Raw genomic sequence first — 16,367 nt, forward strand, 5'->3', positions numbered from 1 at the left:
GCCTGTTCTCTCCCTGTATCATTTACACTTTGAAAGCGATACAAGAACCTGTATCGAAACGTCGTGTTCCAGTATTAAAGAAGTTGTCATCCATATACAGTTATCCTATTTACTTCCAACTTCTGAAATATGCCTCTCAAGCAAGCATTGCATCAATGTTTGCAAACACGAGAGAAAATCTCCAAACTTCCTCGGTTATGGTCGCCTTATACCGCCAGATGTGTTTCTGCTCCACTAACCACACTACGGGTATGTATGTATACACGCTACACGTGATCGGTCATTTCACGTGTCCGTAACCAAACGCAACGAAATAGCAGATTTTCCTCGCAACCATCGAGAACACTGTTTTCGGAAACGTATTTTCAAACGAATACAACACCGGAGAGTGATACCTTTGTAATAGTAAAGGAAACTGTGTTTCAAACGTTTGGCGATTTGATGTTGAACTCTTAAAGAAAAAAAGCTACATCGAAATGTTAAAAAGTGGTATGATTTATCAAAACGTCTATCAAACAGAATCTATTTATAGTAGTAATATTTACCTCGGAGCTATTGTTTCTGGTTGCATTTCAGCTTCCGGTTTGATTATCTGGAGGAGAAAGTCAAACGGTGATTAGCAGAACTCATTGTTTGAGAGTATTTACTCGAATACGTGTTGTTGTGTTGTGGCACTGGTTTTCAAGAAAAAAAGATATCTGATCCAGACGCTTATGGGTGGGGAAATGTCAAATGAATTAACATGTCTGAAGCGGGTCAGTGTTCAGCTGTCATGGTATTCAGTTGATCAGGTGACCGCAATTTGCTTTTTAGATGTTCACGTCCAGATGGTGCCAGACTCGCTCATAAATATCATATCATAGTTTCACATGGATTACTGGCATTTCGATATTTCTCCAGGGACAAAAACTGTGAACATCATATACGGTAGGATGCGTGTAAGATGCCCATAGGAAAATTGCAACCTCATTGTTTTTAACCCGAAACAGTACCTGTGATTTACTGCATGAAATCTTGTCTCGTGGCACATAATACTTTCCGAAGTCTGATACGTAAGAATGATTGCCTGGGCAATATAGTAATACAGTAACAGGGAATATCACAGGGAATTATTTTGACATTATTAGGATCCTATGTATCAGAGGCCATATGACAGGATAAAATTACATGCTCTCTGCTTATATTCATCATTGTCCTAGATATGTCTTAACTGGATTAAGTGACCAGGGACTGTTGATGCCTTGAATCCTGACAATGTGAGATGTTGATCCTCATATCAGTCACTGATGAATTATTTTCCTTAATGTAACAGGCCTCTGTGGTATATGACTTGCTGACTGATGTGTAAAACAACTGAAAAAATGGTAAGGTTTTCATGGTTTAAACATGATAAGACACTTCTTCTCAACCAGTAACAATGTTTTGATTGAAATGACAGTGGTTTTTGTCTGTGAGTTTATCATGTCTGTCCTTGCATTAAAGTTCATGTCTTTCGTTTTTTTCTGTAATATGAATTAAGCATGTCAAGTAATCAAAGCTTGACAACTTTATCCTCATTGTAACAAGTTAAGGCAGTATTCTGACATTCCTGTTATTACTTCAACATTGTTCCAACAGTTTAATTTCTGTCAGTTCATATGTGTACAGATTAATATATTATGTTTGAACTAAGGCATTATCAGGGGTTCAAAGTTTTTTCTAAAAGCCACTTGCCACAGGACGAGTGAATTTAAGAAAGTAACTCACCCAGACTAATTTTCCACTTGCCCTGATTTTTGTGACATGATCATAATAATGTAATTTTGAAAGAATAAGTTGACATGGTATTTGATGTTAATGTTTACTGGACTGTTCATCGAGAAGTGATAAAAAGACAGATAGATAAAGAAATAATATAACTCAACTTATTGCCATTGTGAAATTGATTGGCTATATTCTGAACAGATATGAATGAAACCCAAGTTTATTTGTAGTGTTAATCCGTAAACAGAAATTATCTAGTACCCCCCCGGACAAGTATGACACCATTAATTGATTGCCAGATAATGAAAACTGACTTTACTTGGCATTGGGCGATGGGATTTCAAACCCCTTATCATGGATTCATGAACTCCACAACAGTGAATAATGCATAAGAGATATGCCCTACTTACTGTCAAGTCGACATGAATGTCATTGTTACTGGGGTTTTTTTTGTGACATGCCACTTTTATCACACTTAAGGCATCACACAAACAAATACATTTTAGTAGTTACCATTCATTGGCAGCAGAATTTACAAACTGGACCCAGTGGGGCAAACTACATTAAATTCTATAAATATATTTTTGTACAGGTTTTGATTTTATAATTTTGTGCAAAATGCAGCCAGCACATGTTAGTATTCAGCTGGAAAACAGAATGATGAGAAATTGGCTGATGGAAAGAACAAAAATATTGTTAATGTTGCTTATATAGTTAAGATGTGTATCTTTAAAAAGATATTGATCAAATTTTCCAAAGGAAATTAGTACACCTTCCTTCTCTAGTGAAAAGGGGTTAAGGCATTCACCTAACACATCAAAGACCCGGGTTTGATTCTCCACCTGGGTACAATGTGTCAAGTCCATTTCTGATAATGCAAGAATAGTAGAATACAGTTTAATATGTATACAAATGGTATAAGACATGAAAGTGTCATAAAACTAAACTAGCTCGGTCACTCTTGTGAATGAGACCTCCCCAACATTGTTTAGAAACAGGCCATGAGTAAAGGCGTAATTTTATGTATTTTGTCGGTAAATTTACACTGTGTTTTGTTTCTATAGGTTCTGATTATCAAACTCATTGTTTTCATGTTGATAATCATTCATAATTCTTCCCATGGATGATAATTGATGTTTCTGATTATCCATCTTTTTACCTGTACAGTTGTCTCTGCAAATATCTCACTGCAAAGTGATGGTTGCCATGGTAACAGAAAGGCCTGTTTTTTTTTCTTGAGTGTTTATTTGTTTTATATGCTAATATGGATGTTTATTTCTTCAGTTGAAGATGTCAGCAGAGGAGATGGGTCCAAAATATTCAGAATGAATCCATGGTCACTCGCAACAACCTTCCTGGATGGAAATATAAGCAACTCAACCTTGATTAAAAATATTCATTACTTGGGATAAAAGTTAACCAAACAAGGCAACAAGATGAATTTCGAGGTTGACGACCTTCAGGTCATTGAATTAGATATGATGGATAAGAGGAAGTATTATCCTTTGACGTTTGCAAGTGGAATGACGATACGGACACTTTTATATCCAGTGACACTGGTGAAAACAAGACTTCAGATTCAAAAGGGTCATACAATTTACAAGGGTACTTTTGATGCCTTTGTGAAAATAGCACGAAATGAGGGACTGTCTGGGTTGTACAGAGGCTTCTGGGTAAGCTGTTTGCAGCTGTTTCCATCGATGGCATACATCTCAACGTACGAAGGCACCCGCCATTACCTCATGAAAAACACATCTGTGACAAACAGCAAAACAAGGTCTTTCATAGCTGGAGGAAGTGCTTCTGTTGTAGGGCAAACATTGTCAGTGCCTCTTGATATAATAACCCAGCACCTTATGTTGATGGGACGGCGAAAAACGGGGTCCTCCGACATATCCAGTGAAAAAGTCCAAAAGAAGTTATCAAGTTTACAAAAATTAGAAATATCAGACGAGGCCAAGAAGAGACGTTTTGGTGCAGTAAGTGCAGTTATACGAGAAGTGTACAAGCGAAATGGGCTGCTTGGATTTTACAAGGGTTATTTTGTGTCACTGACGGTGTTCGCACCAAACAGCGCCCTCTGGTGGTTCTTCTATGACAGCTATTCAGGTAGGAGATTGAGTGGATATGCAGCACAACCTCGTGGTTTATATTCCCAGCATTCCAGCATTTAGAAGTTGCACAGGTGCAACCTGAAACTGCCTATTACACCCTCATATCGTACCCGGGTCGATGGGATAGCCGAGTGATTATAGTCTTCGCTCTTTACACCAAAGACCCTGGTTCAATTCCCCACATTGCTATGGCGTGGAGCCCATTTCTGCTGTAATATTGCTGAAATATTTCTAAAAGCAGCCTTAAACTGAACTCTCATTCACTCACTCAGTCACTTATGCACAAACCATGCACTATATCAATCCCTGATACGAAATTTTATGAAATAACATGAAATGATCTTATGTTACCCAGAACAATGTCATTATCCCTCACCGCATGTTCAGCGCAAAGCGTTGGATATAGTATCAGACTCCGTCCGTATGTAAGTACGGATTGGAATATCTTAAGAACCACTGACTATTTCAAATTGGATTCTATTCAAATATGGAACTGGTAATGTTTTTGTTGACATTTAACTTCATCTTAAACTACAACTTTCACTTTCATTTCTTTTTAAATTCCATAATATGCGAAGGGGGATTATGTCCCCTTAGTGACAATGCTTGTTATGATGATGATGATGATGATGATGAGGATGAGGATGATAGAAATAATGTATTTACTGTGCACATAAATCAAGCACTGTCAATCCCTGATGTCATCAAATTTTATGACTTACCACAAAATGATTTTAGTACTCACAGAACGATTTGGTCAAATGGTGATTGAAAAATGAAATAATCCATGCCAAAACTTGGTCAGTTTATATAATTTCATATCAAGCAGTGTGCATAAACTATGTTCCGTGCTCGATTTAGGAGATGTTAAACTATTTGCACCAGGTGCAACCTAAGATAAACCCTAGTTGCACCAGACAAATTCCAGTTGCACTGCTTCCATTGCAATATGTAATGACAGAAATATACTCTTGTATTATTCAAATTTTAGAAGAAAAATTAGCTGGCGTAATTATGCTTAAAATGTCTTCAGAAACCCATGTTTAGATGCAACAAACAGGATTGGGTGGTCAGGCTCACTAACTTGCTTGACAATGACACATGTACATGATGTATGTCATCATATCCCAGTTGTGATGCTGATGCTCATGCTGTTGATCACTGGAAGCCCATTTCAGGAATCCTGTTCAAAGTGGCTTAAAGCCAGTCTTCACTAATCAAGCACGGTTTTGATCCTGTTAGCTGTCTAATAGGAGACACTAAGCTGCAATATTAAAATTAACATTTTAGTTAATTCATAAATAGTGTTGTCAGCGATACATGACAATACTAATATTGTAGTCATGACGATATAGTGCCAAAGTATTGTGCATATTATTGTCCAATATGATATGAATCCTGATATAAGCATAAGGGTAGAGATTTTAAAGTATTTCATCAAATTCTGCTGTACTTGTTCAAATGTTCATTCGGAAATGAGATAATTAAGTTTATATATGGACTTTGTGAATGTTAATAAAATGCAAGCACTATGTTTGACACAGTTCTTGAGAAAACATGTTTATGAAGGGAAAATAAGTAAGCATATATTTTAAGTAAGTCTTTTTTTCTTGAGACGTTGCAATTCGACAATTTCCAAAATTAAACAAAGCTGTATAATGGACCATTTGAGGTATCATAGCAGTATATATAACAATGTAAAACATTGTATCAATTCATTCTGTCAGCAGCCAGTGCGTATCAGTGAATCGCGACTAACGGGATCAGGTGGTCCAGCTCGCTGACTTGGTTAGCAGACACATGTTACCAGTTCCCATTTGCACAGATCGATGCCTGCGCTGTTGATCACTGGATTGTTTGTTCCAAGCTCAATTATTTAACGGCTGCCGCCATATAGCTGGAATATTGGTGAGTGCAGCATGAAACTAAACTCATAGATTTGAACCAGTGTCACTCACTCACTCACTAATGATGTGCTTCAGATATGCTTGCCAGTATTGCTCCGGCCTTCGTCCCCAGGCTGGTGCTGCAGGTGGTGTCTGGGCCTCTCAGTGGCATCTCCGCTGCTGTCATCACCAACCCACTTGACCTCATCAGGGCACGGATGCAGGTAACGCAACATCCTCGATCATTTACTTTGTGCATTATCAACCTAAGAGGTACAGATAAGCTGCGTATCTGTGTAAATCACACAAATCATATAAATCACAAGAAAATTCCTACTATGTTTGATGCTTACAAGTAGGCTTGAACTTCAAGTTGAAATTTTTAAATCTGTAATAAATTTTATTTTACAAATGTATGTACAAAAATGTCAATATTTAGCTTGGAGATTACTGAGGATAGCTAAGATATCTGCAGTGCATTGAAAGGTTCTGTTGACCCTTGAAGGTCCCAGGGTAAAAAAGGCTTTCAGCAACCCATGCTTGCCATAAAAGGCGACTATGCATGTCGTAAGAGGCGACTAACGGGATCGGGTGGTCAGGCTCGCTGATTTGGTTGACACATGTCATTTGTTCCCAATTGCGCAGATCGGTGCTCATGTTCCTGTTATTTACAGACCACTGCCATGTAGCTGGAACATTGCTGAGTACGGCATAAAACTAAACTCACTCATTGAAAGGTTCTGTTTCAGCAGGTGCACAACTTGCAGTCTTTCTTATCATTTCTCATATTACTGATTCAAATATAAATAACAAGTGTGTAAAGCAGCATTTAGACTTTAGTATATTTTCACAATTAATGGAAAATAGCAAAATATCTGTGGTAGAACTGATCTTAAGCATTTTCAGCAACCCATGCTGGTCATAAGAGGCGACTAACAGGATCGGGTGATAACACTCACTGACTTGGTTGATACATGTCATCACATCCCAGTTGCGAAGATCAATGTTCATGATGTTGATCACAGGATTGTCTGATCTGGGCTCAATTGTTAACAGACCACTGCCTTAAAGCTGGAATATTGCCAAATGTGGCGTTAAGCAGACGTGAGAATTGCCGTGAATCATTTCCATGTTTTTTGTTTCATTTTGACCATTTCTGAGATCGATGTAAATTTGCAAAAAAATTTGAGGAGGAGGACAGGAGGGGGAGTGGTGGGTAAGGGGGTGTAATGTCGAAAGGGAAGCGCCATTCAGAAGTGTTTGCTAACTGTGTGCAGTGTTCATATTTCTGACACGGAGAATGAACCAGCGAAACCTATGCAACCCCAGTTCTTAGTTTATGGCACAATCAGTAACCTATTCTAGTGGTAATGTATAAAAAGTGAATTGCCGTACCTTTGCATCCGTGGTAAACGGCATTTCGCAGGAAAATGGCTACAATTATCAAGTGAGATGAAAATGACAATCGTCTAAAAGACATTGACTCATCTGGTCCATTGACTCGTCTGGACCAGCAAGGGAGCCTAAGCTTGACTTTATTTTTCAGTGTTTTTGCACAATTTGTTGTTCTCATGTCTGGTTAAGTAACAAACTCAAGGCTGCTTTGATCACATAGCTACCAGTCAGTTTCAGGTGTCAGTCACTGAATTGTTTGGTCCAGACTCAGTTTCCACTGTAAAATAGCTGAAATATTCAGGGTAATAATGATACATTTGTAAGGGGCCTAATATCCAAAAAAGTGCTCTGTGATGATGATAATAATAATACATTTGTAGGGTATTTAATATCCACCTCATGCTCAGTGATAATAATAATAATACATTTGTAGGGTGCCTAATATCCACCTCATGCTCAGTGATGATAATAATAATACATTTGTAGGGTGCCTAATATCCAGTTCATGCTTAGTGATGATAATAATAATACATTTGTAAGGTGTCTAATATCCACCTCATGCTCAGTGATGATAATAATAATACATTTGTAGGGTGCCTAATATCCAACTCATGCTCAGTGATAATAATAGTAATACATTTGTAAGGTGCCTAATATCCACCTCATGCTCAGTGATGATAATAATAATACATTTGTAAGGTGCCTAATACCCACCTCATGCTCAGTGATGATAATAATAATACATTTTTAACTTACCTTACCATAGGTCTTATGCATATTACCTCAAGCTTCGCTAGTAGAGATCAGACAGACGTTGATTCGCCATTCCCTGAATGGCTACCTCGTATAATCTACGGATGTAGTCACGGAAGTGACGTGATCTCCCTACTCGCGGGAAAGCGAGCCATCCCAAAATTCACTTTTACTTCTAGCGTTCGTCTGATCAGACGTGTTTGTTTCGCTCGGAGTTTTCTATTGTGTTGAATAAAGTTGTCGTTCAACAGGTAGGTATGTCTTGTTTCCCTAGGTGTGTGGTTAGTTAAATTGAATTTAACTTCACTTACCTTGCTACCTCGTGTTGTAAATGTTTCTTTTTTTTCTCACTTCGATGTGGGTTTTCCTGCGTTGTTTGTGAGGTGTCATGGCGGCCTTGGAGGTTCTTTATTCCGTCAGGAATACTTCCTCCATCTGTTCTGCTATTTTGTATGGTATTTCCTCCCGATTTTTGCCGTTTTTCATGTGTTTTTTTTGTCCCACGTGGCATGTTTCACAGGTAGCCATGTTGGTTGCTAGCCGTCGCTGTCGCGAGCTTACAGGCGTACCCACTTTAGGTTGGGGGTGCGCTTTTGCTGCATTTTTTATGTAGGGGTGTTTTTCGGTTCTACCTCTAGCGTTATTGTTTTATTTCACGCTTCGGGTATTTTTTTATCTGTTGCAGTTAACTGTGTATGACTCGGCAGTTTTGTACTGTCTGCAAGGGGCAGAAGTCAGCCAAGGATCCCCACCCCTGGTGTCCGGATTGTGCATCGCAGACCTGTTCCCTTGACAGCCGCTGTCAGCATGGTACTAGTCTTTCTGTGGCGGATTTCAAGACCTTTTTAGCTGTCCGTAGAAAGAGGTTTACTCAGCGGAAGAGGAGAATGTCTTCCCCAGCTTCTTCTTTAGGTTCTTTACAGGACGACCCGGAGCTGCCTACCTTTACAGCACCAACGCCGACGTCTGGTTTGGAGCGCTCATCTACGACGCCGGTTCGATCGTCTCCGGAGCCACTTCGCTCGGACGCCTTTGTTGACTTATCCCGTCCGGACGCCTTAGCGCACCCAGAAGTTCAGAGGCTATTACGGTCTCTCCTGACGCCCAGCACTTCTACTAGAGAGCCAGCGCCGACCTCAGTTACTGTGCCAGCGCCCATGTCAGCGCCTGCCTTGATTCCCGAACTAATTTCAACGTCAACGCCTACGCCTATGCCAGCACCGACACCTACGTCAGCGCCTATGCCCACGTCAGCGTCTACAGCTTTGATGGGGACACCTTCACTGGTTCCAATACCAGCACCTATACCTACGCCAGCGCTTGTTCAGACGCCGGCTCCTGTGCCTCCGCCAGCGCCTTACCGGATCCCCAGGATCTCTCACACGCTATCTAGAGAAGAGGTGCTACAACGTCAGCTAGACGAGGAGCGCGCTCGGCGCTTAGAAGCTGAGCGCTCGAGACGCAGATCATGGTCCAGATCTCCGAGGAATCGGCGCTCCCGTTCTCCTCACCGTAGTCGGCGCCGGCGCTCGCGCTCATGCTCACGCTCTCCTAGACGACGGCGCTTCCGTTCGCGATCCAGATCTCCTCGGCGCTCTTCCAGAACCCGGCGTTCACGTTCACCAGAGGCCTCGCGAGTTTCACTGAAGGATTCTTCTACTCGGACGCCTTCTACCTCTTCCACCCAGCGGCGGGAATCGACTTCAGTCTCTTGGGAAGATTTGGAGGAGCAACACTTCTGCCCTGACTATGAAGAAGAGGCAGGTGTAGGCGAGGATGATGGCACCTATCTACCACTATCGGCAGTGTTTGAGTGGATTGCTGACAGGCTACCTGACTGTCCTTCTCCGTCAGTCGACCCTAATAATCCGGCGTCCATCCGTTTGTCCCCGGAACTACTAATTCCACCTCATCCTATGGTGGCGGAGGCAGTGTCTCTCCTGGACGAGGATTTTGCCAAGCTGTCTCTGAATCCTACGATCAAGGCGTCTAAGTCAAGGAAGTCGGATTACAAGATCCACAGCCTAGACTTCACAGATAATGGTGCAGCCCAGGACGACTCACTCAAGCGCTTGTCAAGTTCTTCACTCTCAGCTTATAAAGTGCAGGACTCCAAATTAGCAGCTATTGACACGGAACTCAAGCGTATGCTTAAACCCATTTCGGCGTTAGCCTCAGCTACTTCAGCGGCTGCAGCAGACCTATCAGAAGACAACGCCTCCAGGGTGGATCATCTCACGACGATCTTCCAGTGGCAGGGCAAAGTTCTTCATGACTTACTCGGTCACTTACGTGCAGCGTTGGCTATGACAACTTCGGTTCGCCGCTCCGGCTTCCTGGATACATGTAATTGGCAGGAGGAATTTAAGCGCCAATTACTTCGGGCTCCCTTCACTTCCAAGTTTCTGTTCGCCGACAAGATTCCAGATATTTACAAGTCGCACGCGGAATTAACGAACACTGAAGTCGCGCTGTCTACCTTTGAGGCGCTTGGTTCTGCCTTTCGTGGCAGAGCCAGAGGAAGTGGAAAGAAGCGCTATATTCCCAGGAGGGAATCCATCCGCTCCTCCTTTGGGAGGGGACGGGGCCGCACCAAGGATAATGACACTCAGCGGAAGCCCCAGGAGCGCAGCCGGGACACCCCCTCGATGCCAGGGCGAGGCAGAGGCAAGCGCCCCTACTCTGGTCGCTGAAGCCGTGGATGTCTCCGACTGGGACCTCCCACCCCCAGTCGTACCTGTCCATCCGACTCCAGTAGGTGGGAGACTAGGGATCTTCTGGCCCAACTGGTCATTCCTAGAGGATCCGTTTGTAAGCAAGATTCTGAAGTCCGGCTACAAACTACCATTGGTCGAGACTCCACCGCTGACATCTACTCCCCAGTCGCGGATATATCCTCAACACCAACTAGCTCTCCTAGAGTCCAATATCGACATTCTGTTATCCAAGAGAGCCATAGAGACAGTGCTGGAACCCCACCGCTCCCCGGGGTTCTACTCACCCATCTTCCTGGTGCCAAAGAAAGATTCCGACAAGATGCGCATGATTCACAACATGGCGGTCTTCAACAGACAGTATCTGGCCGACCCTCCTCATTTCCGAATGACGTCCCTAGAGCAGATTCGAGCCAAATTGTCTCCCGGGGCTTGGCTAGCCAGTCTGGACCTACAGGACGCTTACCTACATGTTCCCATACATCCGCGTCACAGGAAGTACCTGAGGTTCGTCTTCAACGGAATACATTACCAGTGGAGGGTGCTTCCGTTTGGCATTTCTACGGCCCCGTGGCTTTTCACACGCATCACGCTTCCGGTTACCAGGTTTCTTCATCTAAGGGGAGTGGACTTCGATCCATATATAGACGACTGCCTTCTCAACCACGGCAGTCCTCTACTGCTACGCAAACACTTGGACTTCTCCACCCGCCTGCTGCATCAACTGGGTTGGATGGTCAACACCAACAAGTCACATCTGGAACCAACTCAAGAACTGACCTTCATCGGGGGATTATTTTTAACAAAAGACAATCTTGTCAGGGTCCCTCCAGATCGATGGCTAAAGATTCTGGCGTTTGCGGATCGAGGTCTCTCTCAACCCATGACCCTCAGAGAGTGGCAGTCTCTGTTGGGTCTTTTGACATCGGCGCAGGATCTTACTCTCAGAGGGCGCCTTATGCTACGGCCCTTACAGAGGTTTCTGTCACCATTCATCCAGATGAACGACCTCAAGTCACGGGTTCTTCTACCTCCACATCTACATCAGTATCTCCGGTGGTGGATGGTAGAATCGAATGTCTGCGTCGGCGTCTGTTTGGAAGACTCCAGTCACGACCACGAGTTGTTCGTGGATGCGTCTCTACTAGGGTGGGGCGCCCATCTGGCGGGCCGAACGACCTCAGGGCTGTGGTCCGACGCCGAAAGGTTGTGGCACATCAACAACCTGGAATTGCAAGCCGTCATTCTAGCAGTTCGCCGCTGGCTACCGATTTTGTCCAACACCAAGCTCCTGGTGGCGTCGGACAACTCCACAGTCGTCTGGGTTATCCGGAATCAGGGCACGACCAGGTCCAAGCAACTTCTAGACCAGATGTTCGTGTTAGCAGATCTGCTAGACAGCAACAGGATCACAATCAGGGTTCGACACATACCCGGCTGCAAGAACATTCTGGCAGACGCGTTGTCGCGCCCAGGCAGACCTTCACCGACGGAATGGATGCTTCATCCAGACGTGTTTCGTCAGATTTGCCTTCGCCACGGGAGACCCTTGGTGGACCTCTTCGCCACCAGCTTCAACCATCAGCTACCAACTTACGTGTCTCCCGTACCGGATCCACAGGCTTGGGCAGTCGACGCTCTATCTCTGTCGTGGGAGGGTCTAGACGCGTACGCTTTTCCACCACCCGTTCTTCTCCCAGAAGTGATTGGCAAGATCAAGCAGACACAGAACCTGAGACTGCTTTTGGTCGCGCCCTGGTGGCCAGCCAGACCGTGGTTCCCCGATCTGTGACGCCTCGTCAGCGGAGATCCGGTTCAGCTTCCAGATTGGCCACACCTCCTTCGTCATCCGCACAGCCAACAACTCCATCCAGATCCGCTGAGATTCCATCTGCACGGCTGGACCATTTACAGAAGGCATTAAGGGCGAAAGGCTATTCCTTGCATGTGGCGAATGCCATAACCCGAGCTCATCGGACATCCACCAGATCCCTCTATGATGACAAGTGGCGCTCATTTGAAAGCTTTTGTGCTCAGAGATCACAGGATCCCATGACAGCTTCCCCACAGTTCGTGGCGAATTTTTTGATGTTTCTACGTAATTCCAAGCATCTCAAAGGGAGTACGTTGGGTACCTACTTGTCAGCATTGAACTCCGTCTTGGCGGTCAAGACGGATCGTCAGATTTCTAAAGTTCCAGAACTGGTTGCCCTGCTGAAGGCGTTCAAGTTGGAGGACCAGAAGGTCAAGTTCCGCCCTCCAGCTTGGGATCTGAATGTTGTTTTGCAACACTTGAGAGGCTCCCCATATGAGCCCCTAGAGGATGCTTCCTTCGAGCTGTTGTCCAGGAAGACGGTCTTCTTACTTGCCCTAGCTACGGCAGCTAGAGTTAGTGAGATTCATGCCCTGGATGTCACACAAGTGCGTTTTGAACAAGCTAGGCATGGTCGAGTCCACTTGGGATTGCTGTGGGACTTCATTGCCAAGAATCAGCTTCCCGGGCAACCAGATAGACGGTTCTCCATCCCGCCTTTATCGACCATCCTCGGACGACATGATACGGAGGAGGAGTTCCTGTGTCCAGTCAGGGCCCTTAGATATTACATCCAGAGGTCTGCCTTGAAGAGACATTCCCGAAAGAGACTGTTTATCCCTTTTTCTTCATCGTGCAAGGGGGAAGTTAATAGAAACACTATTGCTCTGTGGCTTCGTGCGACTATCCTGGCGGCGTACGATGCCAAGAAACTCCCCCATCCGACGGCGAACAACCCCCATGAAATTAGAGCCCTGGCGTCCACTATGGCCCTCCACAGGAACTGTACGGTGCCACGGATTATGGAGGGTTGTTTTTGGAAGTCGTCCACCGTTTTTGCCTCACACTACCTGAGGGACTTGGCTGTCGAGGACATGGAGGGGCTTCAGTCTTTTGGCCCGTTGGTGGTTGCACAGCAACTCACCCAGCCTTCCGCCCATTAGGTAATTGTGTTGTTCTTACCTTTGGTCTTAAGATTAACCTCACCCTCTGGGTGCGTCGGTTTCTCTTTGGAGTTCCCTTGGGTTATCCTTTGTCCTGTTTCCAGGTTTGCCCTGTGACGTTGGCATTGGTCTCCCGGGTCTCCTGTGCATGTGCTTGGTCTGCTGAAGATGTGAAGGTCCTCCGGAGTCCACACCACCGTCCTCTCTGTCGAAGCCATATGCATAAGACCTATGGTAAGGTAAGTTAAAAATTTATTAAAATCTAAATATTTTAGATATTTAAATACTTACCTTACCATAGGGCGGTGACTCCCTCCCAACGCTGGATGCTCCTCCCCACTTTGGACTCATCGGACCTTTCTTTCCTGCTGCCAGTAAAAGTGAATTTTGGGATGGCTCGCTTTCCCGCGAGTAGGGAGATCACGTCACTTCCGTGACTACATCCGTAGATTATACGAGGTAGCCATTCAGGGAATGGCGAATCAACGTCTGTCTGATCTCTACTAGCGAAGCTTGAGGTAATATGCATAAGACCTATGGTAAGGTAAGTATTTAAATATCTAAAATATTTAGATTTTAATAAATTTGAAAGGTGCCTAATATCCACCTCATGCTCAGTGATGATAATAATAATACATTTGTAGGCTGCCTAATATCCACCTCATGCTCAGTGATGATAATAATAATACATTTGTAGGCTGCCTAATATCCACCTCATGCTCAGTGATGATAATAATAATACATTTGTAGGCTGCCTAATATCCACCTCATGCTCAGTGATGATAATAATAATACATTTGTAGGGTGCCTAATATCCACCTCATGCTCAGTGATGATAATAATAATACATTTGTAAGGTGCCTAATATCCACCTCATGCTCAGTGATAATAATAATAATACATTTGTAGGCTGCCTAATATCCACCTCATGCTCAGTGATGATAATAATAATACATTTGTAAGGTGCCTAATATCCACCTCATGCTCAGTGATGATAATAATACATTGATAAAACGGGAACATTTATACATAAAACAGACAATAATTATCTGCTAATACACAGATAGAAAAAGGTGAGTCTTTAGTGGGTGTATTTCTTAGGTTTAAGGGAAGTGAATTCCAGAGTTGTGGGTTGATGAAAGAGAAGGCGCATTCAAAAAGTGATTTTGGTTGGCAGTAAACAACAAACAAACAAACAAACTCAATCCATGCTTTTCAATCATCCATGCAGGTTGATGGGACCAGTTTCTCAAACACTGTGAAGATATTGTGGCAAGAGGAACGATTCTGGATTGTCACAAAGGGTCTGACAGCTCGTCTGGTGCAGTCCGTGATGTTTTCATTTTTCATCATTCTCGGTTACGAGACTATCAAACGGTGGAGCCTTCTGGACGAATACAAGCAGCAAGTGCGCTGGTGACGGCAGCATCCTGTAGGAAAATACCTCTTTTAGCTAAAATGTAAAATGGATATTTTTTTCAAGATCAATGGTTGATATGTGTGATAACAGAATGGTTTGTATGCAAGTTTGTTTTTTTTGATACTATGTAGAAAGTTCTGCAGCCATTAAGACTGTGTTGAAAGTTCTACATGTGTTGCACCAACGAATCCAGTATGAGATAACTATCATACTTATTATGAATATTGGGTATAAGATGAGATTTTAAGGGGAGGAGTGGCAGGGGGTGGTTTAGCACCCATACCGAGTGCAGTTTGTCTTATTATGTGATTCTAGAGATAGAATGAGATTACAAATTGAATTCATAAAGGGATACAGTTATATACTCAGGTAAGAAGTCTTGATTAATACCCCACCTCTTTGCTAAATATTCTCAATGATTTCTTCCAGCTCTGCCACCCTTTTTCTGTTTTTGTACCTTATGTCAGCACAAGAGTGTGTGACTTACACAAGGACTTTTAGCAAGGATGTTGAATGGACTTCATAGTAGTCTTACCGGATACCAAGGCTCAACATTCATGCTTCCCCACTGGCCCAGGTCTAGTAAAATGTTGACAGGACCAGTGCACCTGTGATAAGTGCTATCCCAAAAGTCTAGTAGATATTTAAGGATGACAGTATACTTATAAGAGTCTCTTGCAAGTCCAGTAAGAATCTGTAAGGACCAGTGATTTTTAAAAGTTACTGGTCCTGTGGTCTTGTTCGGGAATTTTGGTGCCATGCGAATACAGCAGCCTTAGTATGATAATGTCAACAGGTATCTTCCTTGTTCTGCTTATGTTACCTTTCGTATGACTAAAGGGGTTAAAAAATCCCATTGCCCAGTGCACGAGACAAGTCAGTTTTCATTTCAGGCAATCAAATTATGGTATTGTCATGTCCATGGACTACTAGATAATTTCCGCTTGTGGTTTCAATCTGCAAATAAACTTGGATTTCATTTCATATCTGCTCAAAATATAGCTATTGAATTTCGCAGTGATAGTAAAGTAGAGTTGTCTTTCTTTGCTATATCTCACTTCTCAATAAATTGTCAAGTGAACATCCGTATCAAATACCATGTTGATTTATTCTTTCATAATTACGTCATTATGGTTATGTTGTATATTGCTCAGCTGCAGGAAACGCCCACAACCATTTCTAGACCAGAAACCCCTATAATGAATTACATAAGAGCTGTAGTATCTGGCTGTTGCTAGTGATGTGGAACTCCCCACTGTCTTCAAGGGGTCGATGACTGCTGTGTTGGTACTATAGTGAGAGTTTTAATTTCGGCTTTATTCCAATGATTTTAACTTTTGTTGATTTTTTATCACGTTCCTTCCTT

The 16,367-nt window shown here is 43.2% G+C and overlaps 1 protein-coding gene across 2 annotated transcripts; it reads left to right on the forward strand.

Annotated features, from left to right (window-relative positions):
* The first annotated feature begins 554 nt into the window (after positions 1 to 554).
* Positions 555 to 16,095, forward strand: LOC137259800 (solute carrier family 25 member 44-like). Of its 2 annotated transcripts, XM_067797415.1 has the most exons (5): positions 555 to 612; positions 1,313 to 1,364; positions 3,028 to 3,852; positions 5,840 to 5,967; positions 14,813 to 16,095. In XM_067797415.1, the coding sequence occupies exons 3-5, from the start codon at positions 3,180 to 3,182 to the stop codon at positions 14,999 to 15,001; spliced, it is 990 nt and encodes a 329-aa protein (XP_067653516.1). In that variant the 5' UTR covers positions 555 to 612; positions 1,313 to 1,364; positions 3,028 to 3,179; the 3' UTR covers positions 15,002 to 16,095. The 2 variants fall into 2 exon arrangements, with proteins under 2 accessions (XP_067653516.1, XP_067653517.1); XM_067797416.1 differs by lacking the exon at positions 1,313 to 1,364.
* Positions 16,096 to 16,367: the final 272 nt, after the last annotated feature.

Source organism: Haliotis asinina, chromosome 13 (genome assembly GCF_037392515.1).
Source record: "Haliotis asinina isolate JCU_RB_2024 chromosome 13, JCU_Hal_asi_v2, whole genome shotgun sequence".
Taxonomy (NCBI): domain Eukaryota; kingdom Metazoa; phylum Mollusca; class Gastropoda; order Lepetellida; family Haliotidae; genus Haliotis; species Haliotis asinina.

Bases quoted from the DNA above. Each gene is read 5' to 3' on its own strand.
- LOC137259800 (XM_067797415.1), top strand. From the start codon at position 3,180: ATGAATTTCGAGGTTGACGACCTTCAGGTCATTGAATTAGATATGATG. The intron at 3,853-5,839 runs GTAGGAGATTGA...GATGTGCTTCAG, and splicing joins CTTCTATGACAGCTATTCAG to ATATGCTTGCCAGTATTGCT. The intron at 5,968-14,812 runs GTAACGCAACAT...TCATCCATGCAG, and splicing joins TCATCAGGGCACGGATGCAG to GTTGATGGGACCAGTTTCTC.